This window comes from Bos indicus, chromosome 5, assembly GCF_029378745.1.
Source record: "Bos indicus isolate NIAB-ARS_2022 breed Sahiwal x Tharparkar chromosome 5, NIAB-ARS_B.indTharparkar_mat_pri_1.0, whole genome shotgun sequence".
NCBI lineage: Eukaryota > Metazoa > Chordata > Mammalia > Artiodactyla > Bovidae > Bos > Bos indicus.
Genome location: NC_091764.1, coordinates 44,243,044 through 44,268,267, shown reverse-complemented (window position 1 = coordinate 44,268,267; position 25,224 = coordinate 44,243,044). Strand labels below are relative to the sequence as shown.

At 40.3% G+C, this 25,224-nt stretch overlaps 1 protein-coding gene and 1 pseudogene across 1 annotated transcript; one reads left to right on the top strand and one right to left on the bottom strand.

The window, feature by feature from the left end:
* Positions 1 to 3,254: 3,254 nt before the first annotated feature.
* LOC139183380 (U5 spliceosomal RNA) lies at positions 3,255 to 3,360 on the bottom strand (annotated as a pseudogene).
* Positions 3,361 to 12,260: 8,900 nt separating this feature from the next.
* LOC109559236 (lysozyme C, milk isozyme) lies at positions 12,261 to 18,259 on the top strand. The gene is made up of 4 exons (XM_019960832.2): positions 12,261 to 12,448; positions 14,175 to 14,339; positions 16,049 to 16,127; positions 17,394 to 18,259. Exons 1-4 carry the CDS (start codon positions 12,313 to 12,315, stop codon positions 17,458 to 17,460), a joined length of 447 nt encoding a protein of 148 aa, XP_019816391.2. The 5' UTR covers positions 12,261 to 12,312; the 3' UTR covers positions 17,461 to 18,259.
* Positions 18,260 to 25,224: the final 6,965 nt, after the last annotated feature.

Genomic DNA, 25,224 nt, shown 5'->3' with positions numbered 1-25,224 from the left:
AGAGGCATTCAATCCCAAAGAAAGGCAATGCCAAAGAATGCTCAAACTACCGCACAATTGCACTCATCTCACACGCTAGTAAACTAATGCTCAAAATTCTCCAAGCCAGGCTTCAGCAATATGTGAACTGTGAACTTCCTGATGTTCAAGCTGGTTTTAGAAAAGGCAGAGGAACCAGAGATCAAATTGCCAACAGCCGCTGGATCATCGAAAAAGCAAGAGAGTTCCAGAAAAACATCTATTTCTGCTTTATTGACTATGCCAAAGCCTTTGACTGTGTGGATCACAATAAACTGTGGAAAATTCTGAAAGAGATGGGAATACCAGACCACCTGATCTGCCTCTTGAGAAATTTGTATGCAGGTCAGGAAGCAACAAGTGAGAACTGGACATGGAACAACAGACTGGTTCCAAATAGGAAAAGTAGTACGTCAAGGCTGTATATTGTCACCCTGCTTATTTAACTTATATGCAGAGTACATCATGAGAAACGCTGGACTGGAAGAAACACAAGCTGGAATCAAGATTGCTGGGAGAAATATCAATAACCTCAGATATGCAGATGACACCACCCTTATGGCAGAAAGTGAAGAGGAACTAAAGAGCCTCTTGATGAAAGTGAAAGAGGAGAGTGAAAAAGTTGGCTTAAAGCTCAACATTCAGAAAACGAAGATCATGGCATCGGGTCCCTTCACTTCATGGGAAATAGATGGGGAAACAGTAGAAAGAGTGTCAGACTTTATTTTTTGGGGCTCCAAAATCACTGCAGATGGTGATTGCAGCCATGAAATTAAAAGATGCTTATTCCTTGGAAGGAAAGTTATGACCAACCAAGATAGCATATTCAAAAGCAGAGACATTACTTTGCCAACAAAGGTTCATCTAGTCAAGGCTATGGTTTTTCCTGTGGTCATGTATGGATGTGAGAGTTGGACTGTGAAGAAGGCTGAGAGCCGAAGATTTGATGCTTTTGAATTGTGGTGTTGGAGAAGACTCTTGAGAGTCCCTTGGACTGCAAGGAGATCCAACCAGTCCATTCAGAAGGAGTTCAGCCCTGGGATTTCTTTGGAAGGAATGATGCTGAAGCTGAAACTCCAGTACTTTGGCCACCTCATGCGAAGAGTTGGCTCATTGGAAAAGACTCTGATGCTGGGAGGGATTGGGGGCAGGAGGAGAAGGGGACAACAGAGGATGAGATGGCTGGATGGCGTCACTGACTCGATGGACGTGAGTCTGGGTGGACTCTGGGATTTGGTGATGGACAGGGAGGCCTGGCGTGCTGCGATTCATGGGGTCGCAAAGAGTCGGACACGACTGAGTGACTGAACTGAACTGAACTGAATGGGCCCTTATTAGGCAGTTTTACTGAAAAATTGAGTAGAGCTTACAGAAATAGTGGTGCATGAGAAGAGTGGCCTTTTACTCACTCCCAGAGGGGCCATGGGGATGTTGACAATACCTTTTTCAAGGGGAGAAAGTGAGTTAATACATACTAAGCTTTTCAGCATAATGCCTGGAACATGGCAAGCCCTGTGTCTGAATTTGCTATTACAATACAGAAAGTCCCCAACTTCACGATGGCTTAAGGTGTTTCAACTTTACAATGGTGTGGAAGATGTATGCATTCAGTAGAGAATATACTTGGAGTTTGAAATGTGATCTTATCCCAGACTAGTGACATTTTTTGTTTATGAGAGTAAACAACTGATACAACTATTTTGTACCCAGACTGCCATTCTGTTTTCCATTTTGGGGAGTGTATTCAATATATTACATGAGATATTCAACACTTTATTCTAAAATAGGTTTTGTGTCAGATGATTTTGCCTGACTGTAGGCTAAATGTATGCGTCCTAGGAAAGTTTAAGGTATGCTGATCAGAACTATGATGTTTGGTAGGTTAGGTGAATAGAACCCATTTTTGACTTTATTTCTAATTTATGATGGCTTTATGTCTGATTCTTTGTGAACCCATGGACTGTAGCCTGCCAGGCTCCTCTGTCCATGGAATTCTCCAGGCAAGATTACTGGAGTGGATTGCCATTTCCTTCTCCAGGGTATCTTCCCTACCCAGGGACTGAACCTGGGTCTCTCTTGTTGCAGGCAGATTTTTTACCTTCAGGGAAGTCCAGTATCAGAATGTTATCCCACAGGAAATCAAGGAAGATCTGTATATAGACTCTTCTCTTCTTTCAAAAACACAAAACTCCTGATAAAAATCACCTGGCAGAGGCCCAGAATAGTGTAAATTCATGAGAACTAATTTTGAAACATAAGAATATTCATTTAGACAATTATCAACTGGTAGCAAATTCCTAGGGCAGGAACCTAACTACTTTTAAGGGATTAAAAATCCTAAAACATTCCCTTGGAATGTTTGGCACCTTAGGCCGAACTTAGAATAGTTTTTAAAGATATTGAAGAGAACAGTTATATTCTTATAACTATTAAGCAAGAATTTGTTGTTGTTTTTCAGTAGCTAAGTTGTGTCTGGCTCTGCAATGCCATGGACTGTAGCCCGCTCGGCTCCTGTCCTTAGAGTTCTCCCAGCGAGTGAGTTCTCCCATTTCCTTCTCTAGCTAAGTAAGAATCAGTTCAGTTCAGTCGCTCAGTCATGTCCGATTTTTTGCAACCCCATGAATTGCAGCACGCCAGGCCTCCCTGTCTATCACCAACTCCCGGAGTTCACTCAAACTCACGCCCATCGAGTTGGTGATGCCATCCAGCCATCTCATCCTCTGTCGTCCCCTTTTCCTCCTGCCCCCAATCCCTCCCAGCATCAGAGTCTTTTCCAATGAGTCAACTCTTTGCATGAGGTGGCCAAAGTACTGGAGTTTCAGCTTTAGCATCATTCCCTCCAAAGAAATCCCAGGGCTGATCTCCTTCAGAATGGACTGGTTGGATCTCCTTGCAGTCCAAGGGACTTTCAAGAGTCTTCTCCAATACCACAGTTCAAAAGCATCAATTCTTCAGCGCTCAGCTTTCTTCACAGTCCAACTCTCACATCCATACATGATCACTGGAAAAACCATAGCCTTGACTAGACAGAATAGTTGGATATGAATGCTGTTTCTGACAGATGGAACAAGTTAAGTTTACCCCCTCAGATGGCTGAAGCCTTTTACCAATATTTATGGGATGACTTTTTAAGATTTTTACTTGTCTTTTTAAAAAATTTATTTTTAATTGAGGGAAAATTGCTTTACAATGTTGTGTTGTAATGTTACTATTTTACAGCGATGCAAATTAGACGTAATTATACATATATCATCTCCCTCTTGATCTCAGAATTATTCTTCTCCACAGAAATCTTTAGTAAAAAGTGAAAGATTTATATGATAGGAAGAGAAACCAGAGTATTACTTGTCTTTAATAGATATCTTATTGGGGACCTGGCAAGGGAGTTTATGGCACTGGAGTTATGAAAATATTAAATAGCATTTTGCTTTTTAAAATCTCTCTCTTTTTTTTTTTCCAGTCCCAAGGTTGCTTTAGCCAACAACTATCTTTTTGAATGCCTACATTTCAAATATATAAGATCAATATTTCAAGGGATTAGGAATTGTAGATTTTATCTAAGAAGGAAGTCAGGGACATATTTGCCTGTTAGCAGAAATCCAGGATAATTGCTATAATCTTTTTCTTTTCTTTAATGATAGGAAGATTAGTTGAGTATTTTTTGTGTATTAAGTGCCATCCCCAAATACACAAAAGTCTGGACCTGGTAGGTTCTGCTTACAGAGTAAGGGACAATAAATCAAGCTTTTTTGTAAATGTTCTGGACCTCTGTTAAAGCAGTTTCCTGGCTATCAGTATTTACATAAGTTTTTTACACTGGCTGAGTGCCATCTGTAGTTCTTGACATTTGTTCTCTGATCTTCCCCTCCTAATCTTGTAGAAGCAATAAAGGCCCCTTATGACAAACTCCCCTGACAGCTGGCCTGGTTGGACAAAAAGAAGCTTGCCTGTAACTTCATGTCTTAGGCATGTAGCTGGCTGGCTAGCTGCTAATACAAGACTGACAGACAACCTGCATCACCCAAGTGGCAGAAAGCAGGGGTGCCGGAAGCCAGCACGGGAGATCCCACCCCTGACAAGGTCATGTGGAAGAGATCTGACGAGCAAGGAAGATCAGGATTCGAGGGACCCCCTGGACCTGCTCGAGCATCTAACCCAAAACCAGAATCTGTCTGTCTTACTATTTTGTGCCTTTTACCAACTCTTCTGACAATAACAGGGGGCTATCCCCGACCACCTTTCTCTGGAAAAAGTCAACTTAGGGCTTTAGTTAATAAGTCTCCTGGGCATGATAGGAGTGTTTCAATTCAAACCTCTCTGATGGCTTTCTAGCTTGCCTGACAAGTTTATCCAGACTCTTGCAGCTACACATGTGATTGTTCACAACCTCCCAACCGTGAGAGACACGGGAAGCCTAAAACATTCTAAAAATATAGAGCCTTTCAAAGAATTAAAAACTATTAGAGTAGTGCTGGTGTAAGATTTCATTGTTAAGTCAATGCTTGCTGCCAAGTGCCCGTATCCCTTATCCATTGTGCACCTGGAAGTGCATTGGTTAACACAGTTGGAATGTAAGAAAAACAAGTAGTAGCCTTGGAATTAACCACGTCAGACCTTTGAGCTAATTGGTTCTTTCTTTGTTGTAACTCACTGCACCTTTGCTCCGTGAGAATGTAACTCTATTTAGCACTTTCTGAGGCTGACATAGATTAGAAATATAAAGAAAAAACATTGCAAGGGAAAATAAGTTTTCTGGTTGAACAGCCTTTATCAAAAAAGGGTCATAAAATGTCCACAGGCCTCCAAGGCCAGAAGATAATGTACACAACATTGTTTATGGGAAAGGTATGCAGAAAAAAATCCTGGTTTTGATAAAGACAAAACAGATGTAATGTTTGGGCTGACTTTGCATGACTTTGCATCTTTCATTTCCCTCTATGTACAAGTCAAGGTATAAAAGATCCTTTTGAAAATAAAGTTATGGTGAGCTTTGCTCACCGAAGCTTGGTCCCCCTGTGTCATTCTTTCTTTCTTTCCTTTTCTTTCTTTCTCTCTCTCTTCTTCTTTCAGGATGACTCCTTGGGGCACAGGGGCTCTCTGAATTCACTTTTTTTCCTGGGCTTCTAAGAGCTGATTGGGAAGGCACCCTGTGTCTTCACTGGGGAGAGGGCATCCTGCGTCCTCACCCCACGGAGTGGGTGCCTGTGGCCTCCGTGAACAGAGCAAGTTCTGTGTCAGAAGCTCTATTGGCTTTCTGTGTAAACCAAGGAAGATCAAGCCTCTTTCTCTCCCCTTTTACTTTCCTTATCACCGACGCCGTCATCCCAAGGGATTCCCTGGATCCTGCCGGGGCTGGATCCTGGCACAGGGGGAATATTCTCACTCGTTACAAAAGTTCTCAGTATATAAAACAAGACAAATAGAGATTCTCTTCTCATGGTTTTTCATCCTTATGACAAATGACAGAGACAAAGGAAAGCATGATTCTTTCTGGGAGGCTAAGAATCAATAACTGTAGGTGTTGATTACCAAAAACAAATTCACAAGAGTCACAGTTTAAGATCTGTTTTCACAACTGTTTTTCTCCTGCCACTGTGAATTTGTAAAGGAAGGCACAAGGAGAAATTTTATCCTCCTCTCTTCACTGTGCACTACAGGCAGAGAGCTGGGACATGGTTATTATTGTTGTTCAATCGTTCAGTCATGTCCGACTCTTTGTGGCTGTTTATGGTTGGCAGCACGCCTGGCTTCCCTGTCCATCACCAACTCCCAGAGTTTGCTCAAACTCATGTCCAGTGAGTTGGTGATGCCATCCAACCATCTCATCCTCTGTCATCTACTTCTCCTCCTGCCTTCAATCTTTCTCAGAATCAGGGTTTTTACCAAGGAATGGCTCAATGCATCAGGTGACCAAAGTATCAGAGCTTCAACTTCAGCATCAGTCCTTCCAATGACTGTTCAGAGTTGATTTCCTTTAATATTGAGTGGTTTGATCTCTTTGCTGTCTAAGGAACTCTCAAGTGTCTTCTCCACCATAGTTCAAAGGCATCAGTTCTTCGGCACTCAGCCTTTTTTATTGTCCATCTCTCACATCCGTACATGACTACTGGAAAAACCATAGCTTTGACTATAAGGACCTTTGTAAGCAAAGTAATGTCTCTGCTTTGTAATATGTTGTCTAGGTTTGTCTTGCTTTGCTTCCAAGGAGCAAGTGTTGGTTAATTTCATGGCTGCAGTCACCGTCCACAGTGATTTTGGAGCCCAGGAAAATAAAGTCAGTCACTGTTTCCATTGTTTCCCCACCTATTTGCCATGAAGTGATGGGACCAGATGCCATGATGTTAGTTTTTACAATGTTCAGTTTTAAGCCATCTTTTTCACTCTCCTCTTTATCCTTCATCAAGAGGTTCTGTGTTCCTCTTCACTTTCTGCCAAAAGGGTGGTGTCATTGCCATATCTGAGGTTATTGATATTTCTCCCTGCAACCTTGATTCCAGCTTGTACTTCATCCAGCCTGGCATTGCCGGGAGCCAGCGTGAGGAGCTCCACCCATGGCAAAGGTCATGAGGAAGGAGGCTCGGCATACACAAAGGCGGGATTGAGCCTCAGGAGTCCCCCTGGATATTCTCGAGCATCTACCCCCCAAAACCAGAGTCTGCCTACTTTACTGCTTTGTGCTCTTACCTCTGACTTTACTGGGGGCTGTCCCCCACCACCATCTCACTCTCTCTGATAAAGAGTTAACTTACAGCTCCAGTTAATAAGTTCCTGGGCATTAGGAGTGTTTAAATCCAAACCCCTCAGATAGCTCTCTAACTCGCCTGACAAGTTTACTCGGACTCCTACAGCTATGCATATGATTGTTTACAGTCTCTCAGTACAGTCTCTCAGTGAGGCATGGGAAGCTTAAGATATTCAAATAGCTTAAAGCCTCTCAGAGAGTTAGAAACTGTCAGAATAAAACTAGTAAAAGATTTCATTGATGAGCCAATGCTTGCTGCCAAGTATCCACATCCCCTGTATTGTATCCTTGAATTAATTAATATAGTTGGTATGTAGAAAAAATAAGTAGTGACCTTGGTGTTAGCAACTTTAAACCCTTAATGTAATAAATTATTTCCTTTGTTGTAAACCCACTGCACCTCTGCCCTATAGGAATGCAACTTTATCTAACACCTCCGGAGGATGGCACCAAACCTTAAAATAATTACTCTTAGAGAAAATAAGTCTTACGGTTGACAAACCTTTGTCAAGAGTCACAAAATGTTAATAGGCCTTCTGGCCAGAAGATGATGTAAATCACCTAAACCATTTGTATATGATAAATTTGCAGGAAAGAAACCCTGGTTTTGATAAGGATCAAAGACTGCTGACTTTGCATGATTTCACGCCCCCTATTATCCTCTATGTACAACTTATGGTATAAAAGCCCCTGTTGAAAATAACGCTACGGGCCTTGCTCACCAAAGCTTGGTCTCCCCATGTCATTATTTTTCTCAATTTCTGGCTGAGGTTTCCATCTGGAGCACGGAGGTCCTCTGCGAACATTTATTTGCCTGGGCTTCTAAGACCCACTCGAGAAGGTGCCTAAGGTAGGGCACCTTCTGCTATTAGAGAGGGCGCCAGTGGCCTCCGTAGTCAGAGCTAACCTGATGTCACAGGTTATACTGATTTTCTGTGTAAACCAAGCTACTCAGCCTCTTTTCTCCGCTGAATTTTCCTACTGAGCTATCCTCATTCTATTACTCTTTATATCTTTGATGAATATTTAAATAAAGCTATTGTATCCAGTGAACTCGCCGAAGCTGTCTCCCCTTCGAATACCCTGGTTCAGCCAGGGCTGGACCTCGGCATGGCATTTCACACGATGCACTGTGCATGTAAGTTAAATAAGCAGGGTGATAGTATACAGCCTTGACGTACTCCTTTCCCAGTTTTGAACCAGTCCATTGTCCAAAACATGTCCACGAGACTAACATGGTTAGAATTCTTACTTTCTGCTGGTCTCTTGTCTGTTATCCTGTACCTCAACTGCAGTCTCCAGGGAGAGTGGAATGTTCCAGTCTTTCACTGTCTCATCCTCATCACTAGAAACTGTACAAGAGGAAACATTTGTTTCCTTTTACCTGGAATGTTAGATTCATGAATCAAGGCAAATTGGAAGTGGTCAAACAGGAGATGACAAGAGTGAACATCGACAGTCTAGGAATCAGCAAACTAAGATAGACTGGAATAAGTGAATTTAACTCAGATGACCATTATATCTACTACCGTGGACAGGAGTCCCTTAGAAGAAATGGACTAGCCATCATGGTCAACAAAAGAGTCCTAAATGCAGTATTTGAATGCAATCTCAAAAACGACAGAATGCTCTCTGTTTGTTTCCAAGGCAAACCATTCAATATCATGGTAATCCAAGTCTTTGCCCTGACCAGTAACGCTGAAGGAGCTGAAGTTGAACAGTTCTATGAAGACCTACAAGACCTTCTAGAACTAATACCCAAAAAAGATGTCCTTTTCATTATAGGGGACTGGAATGCAAAAGTAGGAAGTCAAGAGATACCTGGAGTAACAGGCAAATTTGGCCTTGGAGTACAGAATGAAGCAGGGCAAAGGCTAATAGAGTTTTGCCAAGAGAACGCACTGGTCATAGCAAACACCCTCTTCCAACAACACAAGAGAAGACTCTATACATGGACATCACCAGATGGTCAACACCGAAATCAGATTGATTATATTCTTTGCAGCCAAAGATGGAGAAGCTCTATACAGTCAGCAAAAACAAGACCGGGAGCTGACTGTGGCTCAGATCATGAACTCCTTATTGCCAAATTCAGACTGAAACTGAAGAAAGTAGGGAAAACCACTTGACCATTCTGGTATGACCTAAATCAAATCCCTTATGATTATACAGTGGAAGTGAGAAATAGATTTAAGGGACTAGATCTGATAGACAGAGTGCCTGATAAACTATGGACGGAGGTTCATGACATTGTACAGGAGACAGGAATCAAGACCATCCCCAAGAAAAAGAAATGCAAAAAACCTAAATGGCTGCCTGAAGAGGCCTTACAAATAGCTGTGAAAAGAAGGAAAGTGAAAAGCAAAGGAGAAAAGGAAAGATATACCCATCTGAATGCAGAGTTCCAAAGAATAGCAAGGAGAGATAAGAAAGCCTTCCTCAGTGATCAATGCAAAGAAATAGAGGAAGACAATAGAATGAGAAAGACTAGAGATCTCTTCAAGAAAATTAGAGATACCAAGGGAACATTTCATGCAAAGATGGACTCGATAAAGGACAGAAATCGTAGGGACCTAACAGAAGCAGAAGATATTAAGAAGAGGTAGTAAGAATACACAGAAGAACTGTACAAAAAAAGATCTTCATGACCCAGATAATCACGATGATGTGATTTCCCACCTAGAGCCAGACATCCTGGAATGTGAAGTCAAGTGGGCCTTAGGAAGCATCACTAAGAACAAAGCTAGTGGAGGTGATGGAATTCCAGTTGAGCTATTTCAAATCCTAAAAGATGATGCTGTGAAAGTGCTGCACTAATATGCCAGCAAATTTGGAAAACTCAGCAGTGGCCACAGGACTGGAAAATGTCAGTTTTCATTCCAATACCTAAGAAAGGCAATGCCAAAGAATGCTCAAACAACCGCACAATTGCACTTATCTCACATGCTAGTAAAATAATGCTCAAAATTTTCCAAGCCAGGCTTCAGCACTACATGAACCGTGAACTTCCAGATGTTCAAGCTGGATTTAGAAAAGGCAGAGGAACCAGAGATCAAATTGACAACATCCACTGGATCACGGAAAAAGCAAGAGAGTTCCAGAAAAACATCTATTTCTGCTTTATTGACTATGCCAAAGCCTTTGACTGTGTGGATCATAATAAACTGTGGAAAATTCTGAAAGAGATGGGAATACCAGACCACCTGATCTGCCTCTTGAGAAACCTGTATGGAGGTCAGGAAGCAACAGTTAGAACTGGACATGGAACAACAGACTGGTTCCAAATAGGAAAAGGAGTACGTCAAGGCTGTATATTGTCACCCTGCTTGTTTAACTTATATGCAGAGTACATCATGAGAAATGCTTGGCTGGAGGAAGCACAAGCTGGAATCAAGATTTCTGGGAGAAATATCAATAACCTCAGATATGCAGATAACACCACCCTTATGGCAGAAAGTGAAGATGAACTAAAGAGCCTCTTGATGAAAGTGAAAAAGGAGAGTGAAAAAGCTGGCTTAAAACTCAACATTCAGAAAACTAAGGTCACGGCATGCGGTCCCGTCACTTCATGGAAAATAGATGGGGAAACAGTGACTTACTTCATCTTTCTGGGCTCCAAAATCACTGCAGATGGTGATCACAGCCATGAAATTAAAAGATGCTTGCTTCTTGGAAGGAAAGTTATGATCAACCTAGACAGCATATTAAAAAGCAGAGACATTACTTTGCCAACAAAGGTCCATCTAGTCAAGGCTATGGTTTTTCCAGTAGTCATTTATGGATGTGAGAGTTGGACTGTAAAGAAAGCTGAGTGCCAAAGAATTGATGCTTTTGAACTGTGATGTTGGAGAAGACTCTTGAGAGTCCCTTGGACTGCAAGGACATCCAACCAGTCTATCCTAAAGGAACTCAGTCCTGGGTGTTCATTGGAAGGACTGATGTTGAAGCTGAAACTCCAACACTTTGGCCACATGATGTGCAGAGTGAGTCATTGGAAAAGACCCTGATGCTGGGAAAGATTGAGGGCAGGAGGAGAAGGGGACAACAGAGGATAAGATGGTTGGATGGCATCACTGATGCAATGGACATGGGTTTGGGTGGACTCTGGGAGTTGGTGATGGACAGGGAGGCCTGGTATGCTGTGGTTTATGGGGTCACAAAGAGTCAGACACGACTGAGCAACTAAACTGAAACTGAAGCCCTTTTAGGGTTTTTGGCTGGGGCTCTGTAACAAAAAATTAAGAGAAAAGCAAACATGTTTGTTAACATGTACGTTTCATATATACTTACGTGAAATACAGGCAGCAGTAACTCAAAAACATGGCTAGAGCCGAGACTTACAGATTATCTTAAAAAACAATATATTTTTAGAGTAGCAACAAGACATAGGAGAAGAGTTCTAGCTTCAAGGGTGGCAGATTGTGGGACGATAAATACATTAGAAGCTAAGGAAAGATACTAGCTACTCAGTAAATGTTTTGTCAGTCCTCTAGTGCTGTCTTGGGGCTGATAAGTGTCAATAGTTGTTGGTGATTAATATCTGCACAAATTTATGTTCTGCTTTCAGGAAACTAGGGAGAGGGCAGAGAATTTTTCTTGGATCTTCTTCCTCTCAGTTGCCTTCAGCTCAAAATAATCCTTATGCCAAAGGGGAAGATTTTGGGTGGCATATTCTGATATCCCTCTGCAGGTTTTACTGTTAAGTTCTTTTGCTTTGCAATGACCTTTTATGTTCTAACATGGAAATGTGAAGTAAGGCATTGTCAGAAAGGAGTTAGGAATGTTGTTCTCATGAGCTTACTTATCATAGGAAAATATGGATTTATAAATGAAGAATTTACAATAGACACCAAAAAAGTTGGCAGAGGAATCTGGTTGAACAACATGGTGTGGTGCTACATACCTGTCAGAACACCAGGCAGTGTGTCATGTTGTTTTGTGGAAAATGTATATATATAACAATTTCAAGTGAAAAAATTGAAGACAACAGAGTGAAAGCACATAAAACAATGTAACAAAAAAAAACTTAGTGAAAGATTTGAGCTTATTTTCAGTTGTGTAAAATATTCCGTTTTTTTTTTCTTTACAGTTGCTCAAATTTATATTTATATAGGAGGAAGTTCCTCTTTGGGCTATAGTGCTAATCCCAGTTCTTCCTGAGCAAGGTCGTTAAGCAACCTCATTTTATTATTTTCTTTCAGGTTAATACTTAGAATATCAGCATATTCCTTTATTTACAGTTGCTCAAATTTATATTTATATAGGAGGAAGTTCCTCTTTGGGCTATAGTGCTAATCCCAGTTCTTCCTGAGCAAGGTCGTTAAGCAATCTCATTTTATTATTTTCTTTCAGGTTAATCCTTAGGATATCAGCATATTCCTTTAAACATAAGGAAGAAAACTTTTAAAGTCAGTGGACCAAAACACAGGCCCTGCCTTCCACATGTCACCAAGGGTGGAGCCCCCAAACTCGTCAGAGAAGAGGGAAGTAAAAAGATGTTAAATACCAAGTCCAGCTCACCTGGTCAACTTGGACATTTGGCTTCTGTCAACATGAAGGCTCTCCTTATTGTGGGGCTTCTCCTCCTTTCTGTTGCTGTCCAGGGCAAGAAATTTCAGAGGTGTGAGCTTGCCAGAACTCTGAAGAAACTTGGATTGGATGGCTATCGAGGAGTCAGCCTGGCAAACTGTAAGTTAACTATTCTTCTTCCTTCCAAATAGTTAGCCAGGTGTGGAACAGATACTAATAGAGGATGAATAATAAGGGATATTGTATGAATGGACTTTTCTTATTTCTTGGCGGGTTTGTACATTTACAATGGTTAAAATACCAATGGTTCCTTTAGAATCAGATGTACTGGGTAAAGGATTGAAGTATAGGAGGGTTAAATTCTATACAATTAGAAGCATGCCAGGTACTGCTATACTCCTCTAGAGCCACTAAATTTGCCAGCTGGCATATGGAAGCAGACTATAAAATATATTTCAGCACCTGGGATATGTCTGTCAAGCCCTTGGTGTTTGACTCTAGCCATTTCCAGTTTGGACTTGAGCTCTGCAAGCCTGAGTAAGGCAGTAATTTTCTCATTTTTAGTCCCCCTAACATGACACTGGGCAAAGTTTTTATACATTTCATTGAACTCTTAAAACAGGGACAGAAGGAACCTATTTCCCCTCAATCAGTATCTATATAAGGATCCCTGAAATGCAGCCTGAAAGACATTTTATTATTCTACATCCAGTTGATTAATTATTTTTAATTTTCTTCCACAAAATTAAAGATATGTCCTAAGGAAAAGTGACTGTATTTTAGTCCATATTTGTCAATGTCATTACTGTATTTTTCAGACTGAATTCAGACATTTCCCCTCCATAACTATTTATGAATGAATGAGTGGATAGATGGATGGATGTCTTTCCTATTCTATAACTCTTTTCAGGACTCTAATTTGATATCCAAATTCAACTTTAGGTGTCGTAAGAATTTTTTTTTCCTCTCAAAAACTCCTTATTTTTCCAGGTAAAAGTATTTTTCCATTAGCATAAGCAGATACTACTAATTCGGAGAAGGCAGTGGCACCCCACTCCAGTACTCTTGCCTGGAAAATCCCATGGGCGGAGCTTGGTGGGCTGCAGTCCATGGGGTTGCTAAGAGTCAGACATGACTGAGCGACTTCACTTTCACTTTTCACTTTCATGCATTGGAGAAGGAAATGGCAACCCACTCCAGTGTTCTTGCCTGGAGAATCCCAGAGACGGGGGAGCCTGATGGGCTGCCGTCTATAGGGTTGCACAGAGTCGGAAATGACTGAAGCGACTTAGCAGCAGCAGCAGCAGCATACTACTAATTGGGCTTCCCAGGTGGTGCAGTGTAAAGAATCCAACTGCTGATGCAGGAGACACAAGAGACATAGATTTAAGACCTGAGTTGAGAAGATCCCCTGGAAGAGGGCATGGCCACCCACTCCAGTATTCTTGTGTGGGAAAATCCCGTGGACAGAAGAGCCTGGCAGGCTACAGTCCATGGCATTGCATAGAGTCGGACATGACTAAAGCGACTTACTTCACACATATGCAGCTAATGACTGAATCCACTCAACTCTGCTGATTTTTCTATTCTAGGCTGAAATTTACGTGAGCGATGGGACCAGGGGAAGGGTAATAGCAATGAAGGAAACATCTATTTTAATATCTTTTAAAATATGTTAGTTGTTTTATTAGTATTAACAAATGTTTTGCTAACAAAAGAATTCTCTTAAGGGCCCTTTAATACAAAAATGTTAAAATATTTTACAAGTAAGATACATCTTTCTACTTATAAAACAAGTTGTTAGTAAAGTAGAATTAAAAAGAACTAATTACGCTGTTAAGTATAAGTTATGTCGTGTTGCTGTTTATTACTAATTTTTTTTCAGGGGTGTGTTTGGCCAGATGGGAAAGCAATTACAACACACGTGCTACAAACTACAATCGTGGAGACAAAAGCACTGATTATGGGATATTTCAAATCAATAGCCGCTGGTGGTGCAATGATGGCAAAACCCCAAAAGCAGTTAACGCCTGTCGTATACCCTGCAGCGGTAAGACAAGATAATGTGGAGTCATGGCACAGGACTCACCTGGTTATACTTGTTGGGTTATCCAAAAAGTTCGTTCAGGTTTTTCTGTAAACATCTTATGGGAAAACTGGAATGATCCTTTAGGTCAAGAGTCAATAGAAATAAAAAGGTCTTGAAGGGCTCATCAGGGACCTTGAAAAATTCCATATTAACTTCCTAAAACTCCTTATTTTGCTCTTCATAATTCCTCAAGTAAAAAATTAAAGAGCTGGTATCATAAAAGATCTGGAGTGACCTATCACTTCATCATAACTGGACATGTTGATGCTTTGTAGAGAACAATGCCATTCCTCCTACTTTCCTTGTTTGTAGAGGTTTAGGGGTAATTTGGTTATAGGGGTTTTTCATTTTTTTTAATCTACACTCCTTTATTGGAAAATGAAAGGATTAGTGGTTAACCAAAGAAGAGAAATATGTGTGGTTTTTTTAAAATATAATTTTTGCTTTTTATTATGAAATGTTTTAATATATGGAAAATTAGAAACATTAGCATAATAAACATCAGTATGCTCATTGTGTACTTTTACAGTTATTTACATTTTATCATATTTACTTCTTTTATGTATATGGGGTTTTTTTTGCTGAGTGATTTTAAACTGATTTAGAAACATTATGACATTTCATTTCTAAATTCTTTGGTTTGCATCTCCAAAAAATACGGTGCCTTTATAAGCATAATCATTCTAACAAGCTAATTTAAGATTTGTTTAATTGGGATGAAATAAATAATCTATTGAGTTCCTTTTAAAGTAGAGATAACATATGAATCTTTAGTGCATAAAATATTGAAAAAATATTGAAAAACTGATAGTTATATTTTTAAATATTCAAAATCCTATAGTCTTTAGAATATTATTTTGTATCCAGTTAATTTATTTTAAAAATATTTTTAAATAATACTTTAAAAATAAAAAATAATATATTTTTTATTTTTTAATAAAGTCTTTATTGAATTTTTGAATATCACTTTTGTTGAATTTGTTAAAATATTGCTTCTATTGTTTCTTATGTTCTGGTTTTTTGGCCATGTTAAGTCTCAGTTGCCAACAGGCAGGATCTTCATTGTGCCAGGCAGGCTTCTCTCCAGTTGGGATGTGCAGGCTTAGCTGCCCTGCAGCATTTGGCATCTTCCTTCCCCCACCAGGGATTGAACCAGCATCCCCTGCACTGGAAGGTGCACTCTTAATCACTGGGCCACCAGGGAGTCCCTCGGTCTATCTCTCAGGGTTAAGCACTTAGGCTGTTTCCATTTTCTCCTTTTATATAAACTGCTATGAAACATTTTGTATACACATCTTTGGGTACATACCATGATTTCTTTAGGATAAATTTCCATTAGGAGAATTGCTAAGTAAAAAACTCCTAGACTGTTTCTGCTTGTTTGTTTTGTTTTTACACTGCCTAGTAAAAAGAAACCCTTGTATCACATTAGTTAATAGCTCCTGAACATCCACTGACTTTGGTAAATGAGAAGCAGAATGTTTTATTTCATACCAAATGGGATGGAATGAAGAAAGAGTTTTCCTCCAAAATTCATACAGATATAAGGACTCTTAAAAAATAATATTAGTTGTTCTTTCCTCAGTATAAGAGAATAAAGCTGACTGAACCTAAACTTAAAATGAAATTTCTATGAAGATTGTTTTCATTTCTCACCACTTCTTTTTCAGCTTTGCTGAAAGATGACATCACTCAAGCTGTAGCATGTGCAAAGAGGGTTGTCAGAGATCCACAAGGCATTAAAGCATGGTATGTTTTTTCCCCCTTCCAGTTTTATTGAGATGTAATTGACATAGAGCACGGTAAAAGTTTAGGGTGTATAGCATAATGATTTGATTTATATGCATCATGAAATGATTATCACAATAAGTTTAGTAAGCATCCTTTATCTCATATAGATACAAAATTAGAGAAAGAGAAGAAAAAAAAATTTTGTGTGGAATGAAAAGTCTTATTAAAGTTTAATCTCAGCATCCTTTGTATATGTATAACATATATCAATGTTAATTATATTTATCATGTTGTATATTGTACTGTTGTTGTTTAGTTGCTAAGTTGCATCCAACTCTTTAACGACTCCATGGACTGTTGCCTACCAAGCTCCTCTGTCCATGGGATTTCCCAGGCAACAATACTGGAGTAGGTTGTCATTTACTCCTCCAGAGGGTCTTCCCCACCCAGGGATTGAACCCGCATCTCCTGCATTGCAGGCGGATTCTTTACCACTGAGCCACCAGCATAGGCCTGTGGTACATTGCATCCCTACTGTTATAACTACAAGTCTATAGTACCTCCCACTGCCTTTGTCCAGTTCCTTACCTCTCACCCCACCTACAAGCCCCACAGCAGGTAACCACAAATCTGACCACTTTCCTATGAGGTTGTTTGTATGTTTGTGTTTTAAGTATAATGGACCTACAACAGGTGTAGATTAGTCTTTAGGATAAGACTAATCTTATGAGTCTTTAGTTTCTGTTAAGAGCACGGTATGTATTAAACATTAAAGAAGAGGGCTGATTTATCCTGCTGATGTGAGAGAAGTGAGAGAATATTCCAAAGACTACAGTATGCTACTGAAAATTGAAAATTGCAGCTTTAGATTTATGCTAAACAGTGTATTACATAGAAACCATCTATTTTACCTGATTCAGAATCTTTTACTCTTTTACTACTCAGTTTATTTTAGGGAATTTCTAGAGGTTTTGAATTCTCTACACAATACCTTGAAACTATTTTTGGATTTAAGTAAATGTGGAATGCACTTTGCAGTGCTGTTGGGGACTTCACAAGACTCAACATTTGTGTCCAGCATTCTGTGCTATAGTCCAGGCTTGTGGAGATGTGATGTCCCTGTATACGCATCTCCAGTTAATAAATAGCAACAATTGCATCTGTCTGTAGCTTGTATTTCATGTACTGATTAACTATTTTGTTCTTGCAAAGGATTTGAAGTATGTATAACGCAATGAAGATATGTTTCAATCTTACTATCATTTGTTTCATCTTTTTTTACAGGGTGGCATGGAGAAACAAGTGTCAAAACCGAGATCTCAGGAGTTATGTTCAGGGTTGCAGAGTGTAACTGTGGAGTTTTCGTCTTCAGCTCATTTTGTCTCTTTTTCATATTAAGGAAGTAATCGTTGAGTAAAAGATTATACTATCACTCTTTCAAACAAATAATGTTTTTACCGAAGCAGGAGCATATGGTCTTTCTTCTAAGAGGCTGACGTTTACCTCACGTGTTTATTGTTTGATATTAGGCCTACATTTTTCAGCTTGCTAACAGAACTAATGCTGGTGAATATTTGTCTAAAATCTTCATTATCAAATGTATCTCTGATACATTTAGTTCTTCAAAGAGATAACCCAGACTTAATCTTGAATGATATAAGTACTCCCTAATATTCAACAAAATATAACAAAAGAATCTCTCTAAGCAAATTGATCTTAGGCAAAGCCCCACCTGTGTAGGCATGTGAACTCTCATCTGTTCAGTCAAAAAAAGCAGAACGTCAAATGGCCAAAAATGGAAACAGCCCAAATCAATGAATTTTGTTTTCATAACTGTGACATTTGGTTTAAATGTTTTCATAGAAATGTTGCATGAACACAGAATTTTAAAAATAAACTTACAATTTATACATCAACCTATTTTAGCCTTTGCAAAGAACTCATTTATGCATCTTGCTGATCCTGAAGGAATATAAAGAAGGATTAGATGAGCTGTTGATTTTCCTTAGTTTTATTAGCTTAAATTCATCCATTATGACTAAATTCAGAGGCAGATAAGTTTGTAAGCATTGAATTAATTGCTATTAAACCGATGTGAATTTATGCATGTTGTAAAAGAAAAACATTTTCATTAAAAGCTTTGCAATTCATACCTTGTCTTCCTTTGTTTAGAGCCATTTAATGTCTCTGAAGAAATACATATGTGTATATTTGGGAAATAATGATCTGACAATTAGTATTTCCTACATCCTCACCTGTACTGAAACAGGTGGATACTGCTAGAGAAATCCATAAGCATGCTGATTCTCAATGTTTTAAATTTTTAATCTGTTTTGGCTATGCCACACAGCTTCTGGGACCTTAGTTTCCCACTTCAGTTCAGTTCAGTCACTCAGTCGTGTCTGACTCTTTGCGACCCCATGAACCGCAGCACGCCAGGCCTCCCTGTCCATCACCAACTCCGGGAGTTTACTCAAACTCATGTCCATCAAGTCGGTGATGCCATCCAGCCATCTCATCCTCTATCGTCCCCTTCTCCTCCTGCCCCTAATCCCTCCCAGCATCAGGGTCTTTTCCAATGAGTCAACTCTTCATATGAGGTAGCCAAAATATTGGAGTTTCAGCCTTAGCATCAGTCCTTCCAATGAACACCCAGGACTGATCTCCTTTAGGATGGACTGGTTGGATCTCCTTGCAGTCCAAGGAACTCTCAAGAGTCTTCTCGAACTCCCAAGAGGGCTTGAATTCTTACTCTTAACAGTGAAAGCAAGGAGTCCTAACCATGGAACCACCAAGGAATTCCCCTCACTTTACTTTCATAAACATAAATCTCAAATGGGCCCTCAAGTCAGCCTAATCATCTTAGTCACTTCTCTTCAATCCTTCTGTATTGGTGTCCCCACTCTCCAAAATGACTGTCACTATTTACTTCTCCAATCTTTTCAAACTCCCAGTAAACATGCCCAACCACTGGTATTTGACATGTGCTCTCAGTAGATGACCTGGCCTCATATTACAAAGACAGAACAGAAGCAACTCATACAAAATTTTCCTCTGCTGGCCATCAAAACAGAATTCACATCTTTCCCTGGGCCCACCTTCCCTTCCTTCCCCGTTATTACTAGGATGCAGGGCCTCTGCTCCAGCCAGTGGCAGTGTCTCCACATGCAGTCCATCACCATACTGCCCTGGTAACCTGGCTTATTCCATAGAACTCTCCGGGGGCTCTACAGAACCCTCCAACTACAACATCATTCTCTGCTCCCTTTCCAGTAACACTTCTGGGGTGAGATATCTATGTTAACCCACTCCATGCTCTCACCTCCCTGTCTTTTCATCTCTTCTTAATCTGACTGCTGTCCTCACTCAGCTGAAAACGGCTCAAACATGACTCCTCCCAGGATGCACTGGGGCCAGTTCTAGTGATCACCTGATTTCTGTTCAATCTACTTGATCTCTCAGCAGCATTTGACAGAGTGAACCACTTGCTACTTCTGAAAACTTTTTCTTCCTCAGCTCTCCTCCTTTATATTGTGTCATTGATGGCTCCTTCTCAGTCCTTCTTGGCTGACTGTTTCTCTGCTGATTGATTTTTTAAGTGTTGGAGTGTCCCAGGACTCAAACCTGTAACCATTTGATAGACATGTTTTAATTATTCTTTTAGATGAAGTATAACTTTCAAAAGAATAGAGTTTTTCCCACTTTTTAAAGAGATTGAAATAATCTAAATCTTTCCCCCAATTTGTAAGTACAGTACAGCCTTTTATGTTTTCGGAACAGTTTGAGAAACTGGTGCCCATGGCTCCGAATCCTTCAGTGTGTAATTTCTATAGAACCTCGAAACATCATCCATATCAGGAGATAAACACTGACAAAATTAGGACCACCCAGTCATCAGATCTATACAATTTCATCAAGTATCCCACAAATTCTAATTAAAAGGTCTAATTCAGAATCACATTATATTTGGTTGTTACATTTTTCAGTTTCCTTCAATCTAGGTAACTTCTTCATGTTTCCATGACTTTTATGATTTTAACCCATTTGAAGACCTCAACCACCTATGGTGTAAAATGCCTAAGGTTTTTCTGATGTTCCCTGGAGTAGATCAGGTTATGTATCTCTGGCAGGGATGCCACGGACGTGATATTGTCCTCTTCTCATTGTGTCCTTTCAGCTGACATGCAGTTTTGAAATGTTCTGTTACGGGTGATGTTCACATTGATCGTTTGATTAAGGTGATGTCTGTAAGTCACCTCCACTGTGAGGTATTTGGGAGAGGATGAGATACTTTGAGAAATTTTCTTCCTCATCAAAATGTCAATTTTTGCATGCACTTATTATATCAGTATGGACCCCTAGCTTCCTACTTGATTCTAATCATAATGAGTCATAATCCATTGCTATCATTTATTTTTATGTTCTCATTGTCCCTGATTTTTCTCCTTTCAGAGAGACTCTGCAAGCTAGCTTCTGCGTCATCTTGACATGACCTCATCATTCTTTGGGTACTTTTTTGTTTTCTGGCACAAGCTGTCCTAATGCTCACCTTGTTCTTTTTCTGCTTCAGCCTAGAATCAGCTATTTCTCCAAAAGCTCTTAGCCCTCACAGTGGATAATAGTATTTAAAAAAACAATTCTGGGCAGTAGAGTGGAACTGTTCCCATGTCCCATCAAAGGACAGAGCTAGAGGATGTATGTATTTACCTAACATTTATCTACTCAAATTGAGTTCATAGAATACCTCCAATTCCAATCCCATACCACAAGGTTAATGGTAGGGTTTTTTTTTTTTTTTTCTTATGTTGATAACTTCCTTGTTATACAGTCAGAAAGCAGGTACCCATTTTCCTAAACATTCTTAAAATGTGTCCTGAGCACATGCACATATTTGATCAGTTTGCCTGTATGTAACCAGTCTCCCAACACTGCCACACAATGGAATAGATGGTCTCCACTCAGGCTTTGATACCCCTCAGGCAGTCAGCTCTTCTTCCACATCGGGACATCTTTACTGCATTTCATCTCTGACATACCATGCTGGGACACTGTTTTTACAGCAAGGAGGGAAGAAAGTTTTTCCTCTTGTTTTATGCCCACATTCCCAATACCTAGAACAGTGCCTGTAACATGATATATGGTCAATAAAAACCAGCTGCTTGAATGAATCTCCCTGATGATTTAGTATATTCCCCTACGCTGGGCATGCTGAGAGTTTTTTACTCTCCAATCTCACATAATTCTAGTACAGCAGCTTCTGTGGCTCCAAGGGTCAGGTCTCAAATCTATGTGACCAGTCCCCTGGAGGACAGCAGAGGGGCCCAACTCAGGTGCCTCCTCAGATTTCAAGATTCTGGGGCCATTTTGATATGAATCAACAGGAAAGAATGTGGGGTTATTCATAACAGGATATCCAGAGGTGTACAAAGAATGAGTCAAGGTAGGGGAGAGAGGCTTGAAGAGTAAGAGTTCAGATGCAGAGATAGGATATATCTAAGAAGCACCAGGACTGATGCATAACAATGGCTGACTGAAGAAACAACCAGAGATTAGTAAAAGTTGGCCTAAGAGAGAAAGCAATTCTTGTTGGAGATTTTGCTGTGTTTTTGATAAATGTCATGTCTTACTTATACCTGTTATTTTAATACAATCAAGTTCCCAAACCAAATTTTCACCCTTATTCAGAGGACAAAGTAAAAATCAATATGAAAGTTTCATCATTTTTAAAAGAAGTTCAATTCCAATGTTGCTTACCTTCACATCAGGATATTATTTGAAACACAGAGTGATATTCCAGATTAAAACTGGGCTTTCATGTGGCACTAATTATAACTGAGCCCTGAGCGTATTTCTTCCATTTGTATTTAGCAGACTTACTTTAAAAAAAATTTTTTTTTTAAGTTGCTAAGGAGCATCCCGGAGAAGGCAATGGCACCCCACTCCAGTACTCTTGCCTAGAAAATCCCATGGATGGAGGAGCCTGGTGGACTGCAGTCCATGGGTTCGCTAAGAGTCGGACACGACTGAGCGACTTCACTTTCACTTCTCACTTTCATGGATTGGAGAAGGAAATGGCAACCCACTCCAGTGTTCTTGCCTGGAGAATCCCAGGGGACGGCGGAGCCTGTTGGGCTGCCGTCTATGGGGTTGCACAGAGTCAGACACGACTGAAGCGACTTAGCAGCAGCAGCAGCAAGGGGAATCCCAGGTGGCACTACTGCTTAAGAAACTGTCTGCCAGTGCAGGAGATGTAAGAGATGCGGGGTCAATCCCTGGATTGGGAAGATCCCCTGGAGGAGAACATGGCAACCCACTCCAGAATTCTTACCCAGAGAACCTCATGGATAGAGAAGCCTGGCAGGCTACAGTCCATAGTGTCGCACAGAGTCAGACATGACTGAAGTGACTTAGCAGGCACAAAGGGAATTATGAAAAGTTATAGTCATGAGTACCCACTCCAGTGTTCTTGCCTGGAGAATCCCAGGGACCGGGGAGCCTGGTGGGCTGCCGTCTATGGGGTCGCACAGAGTTGGACACAACTGAAGCGACTTAGCAGCAGCAGCAGCATAGTCATGAGTTACTAATTATCATTCATAGATAAAATATTTTTCATTTAAATACATGTTTATTATACAAATTAATTTTAAATCATTTAAAATTTTTACGAGGTTATAAATTCTCAATGTTTACAGTCAATACTTCTACAAGATTTTTTTGTAACTCCCCATTTTTCCCTCTTCACATGCAGCTGTTTTCTACTTTTTTAGCTTAATGTTAGGAATTCTAGGCAGCAGGCACCACAACTACTGAACGCCACAGCTGTAACCACTGAAGCCCACAGGCCCTAGAGCCCACCATGCTCTCCAACAAGAGAAACCACCGATATGAGAAGCCTGAGCACAACTAGAGTGTAGTCCCCGCTTGCTGCAACCAGAGAAAGCCCCTGAGCAGCTCCAAGACCCAGCGCAGCCAATAAAGAAATTTAATTAAATTTAAAAACGAATCCTAGGAAGTTCCCTGGTGGCCTGTTAGGTCGGTACTTTCAGTGCCATTGCCTGGATTCAATCCCTGGTCTGGAAACTGAGGTCTCAGAAGCTATGAGATATGACCGAAAAAAGAAAAAATTTATATTTTCTCCCATGGTTTAAAGTGTCAGACTTGTATTGTTCCTGATGCTGCTTCCTACAGTGGAAGTTAAGGATTAAGTTCTATTTCCTCCTTCTGTATCTCATCACACATGGCACCTTTCCCTAAAACCCATCCTTCCAATGTAATTACATATACTTTTTAAGATCAATACTCAGTATTTACATAGCAATGGCACCCCACTCCAGTACTCTTGCTTGGAAAATCCCATGGATGGAGGAGCCTGGTAGGCTGCAGTCCATGGGGTTGCTAAGAGTCGGACACAACTGAGCGACTTCACTTTCACTTTTCACTTTCATGCATTGGAGAAGGAAATGGCAACCCACTCCAGTGTCCTTGCCTGGAGAATCCCAGAGACAGGGTAGCCTGGTGGGCTGCCGTCTATGGGATCGCACAGAGTCAGACACGACTGAAGCGACTTAGCAGTAGCAGCAGTAAATACAATTACTTTCTTCTCTTATGCAAGATTTTATTTTCCCTAGAGCCAGTAACTACATAATTGTTATACTAGCTTACCTTTATTTGTATCTATCATTAGTTCAATTCCCAAACTCTAGGTCTCTTTTTTCTTTATTGAGGTATGGCTCATGTACAATACTACTAAGTTTGAGGTGTACGACATAGTGATTCACATTTTTATAGGTTATATTTCATTTAATTATAAAATATTGGGTATATTCCCTGTATGGTACAATATATCCTTGTAACTTATTTATTTTGGACTGTGCTGCATGGCTTGTGAGATCTTAGTTCCCAAAGCAGGGATCAAACACAGGCACCCTGCTGTAGAAGTGATGAGTCCTAGCCACTGGACGGCCAAGGAAGTCTCAGTTTATTTTATATATGCTAGTTTGTACCTCGAAATCCCCACTGCTCTACGTCTTCCATTTAAATCTCCTCTCAGGTCTTCAGAGGCAGTGAGAACTTCATTAGTCTAACCTTGCTCTGAGGTTTTTTTTTTCCATTTCTGTTATATTTTTAATTTCCAACAACTCCTTTTCATTTTTGAATACTCTTTTCTCCTTGTTTTGTGTCATGCTTGCTATTTCTTATTCTGTATATAGTATTAATATATTTACTATATAGTAATAATATGTAATAAATATATTTACTCTATTTTGGATATAGTATGATAAAGGCTTCCCTGGGAGCTCAGCTGGTAAAGAATCCACCTGCAATGCAGGAGACCCTGGTTCGATTCCTGAGTGAGGATGATCCCCTGGAGAAGGGATAGGCCACCCACTGCAGTATTCTTGGGCTTCCTTGGTGGCCTGGATGGTAAAGAATCTGCCTGCAATGTGGAAGACCTGGGTTCAATCCCTGGGTTAGGAAGATCCCCTGGAGGAGGGTATGGCAGCCCACTCCAGTATACTTGCCTGGAGAATCCCCATGGACAGAGGAGCCTAGTGGGCCACAGTCCATGGGGTCAAAGAGTTGGACATGACTGAGCAACTAAGCACAGCACACAGCATATTAATAATAAGAGTGTGATTGATTTTGATTTTAGTTGACTTCTCTGTTTCCTCTAATCTGCCATTTTGCTTGTTTACTTTGGATTATATCTTTCATACTAGAGGAGTTTCTCTGTTATTTGGCAATCCTTGGTTATCTACTTAAATTTATGATTGGGAAACTTTAAAAGTCCTTTGAGGTTCTGAGGGCCTATGTGGATTTGACCATATGTACTTCACTGAAGGATGACCTGGTGGGTTGAGTCAGTTTCACTGAGGCTCCTTAGATCTCTCCTCTTAGACTGGACACATCCCCCAGGGCAGCCTCTCCCTATTCTCTACTAGAAAAAAAAAGGCCTGGTTGCCAGTATTTTAGAGTTAAGTGACAGATGAAGTCTTGGTACTGCCTATTTTCTGTAGGATATTTCTCAGGTCAAGAAGCAACATATAGAACTGGACATGGAACAATGGACTAGTTCAAAATTGGGAAAGGAGTACATCAAGGCTGTATATTGTCA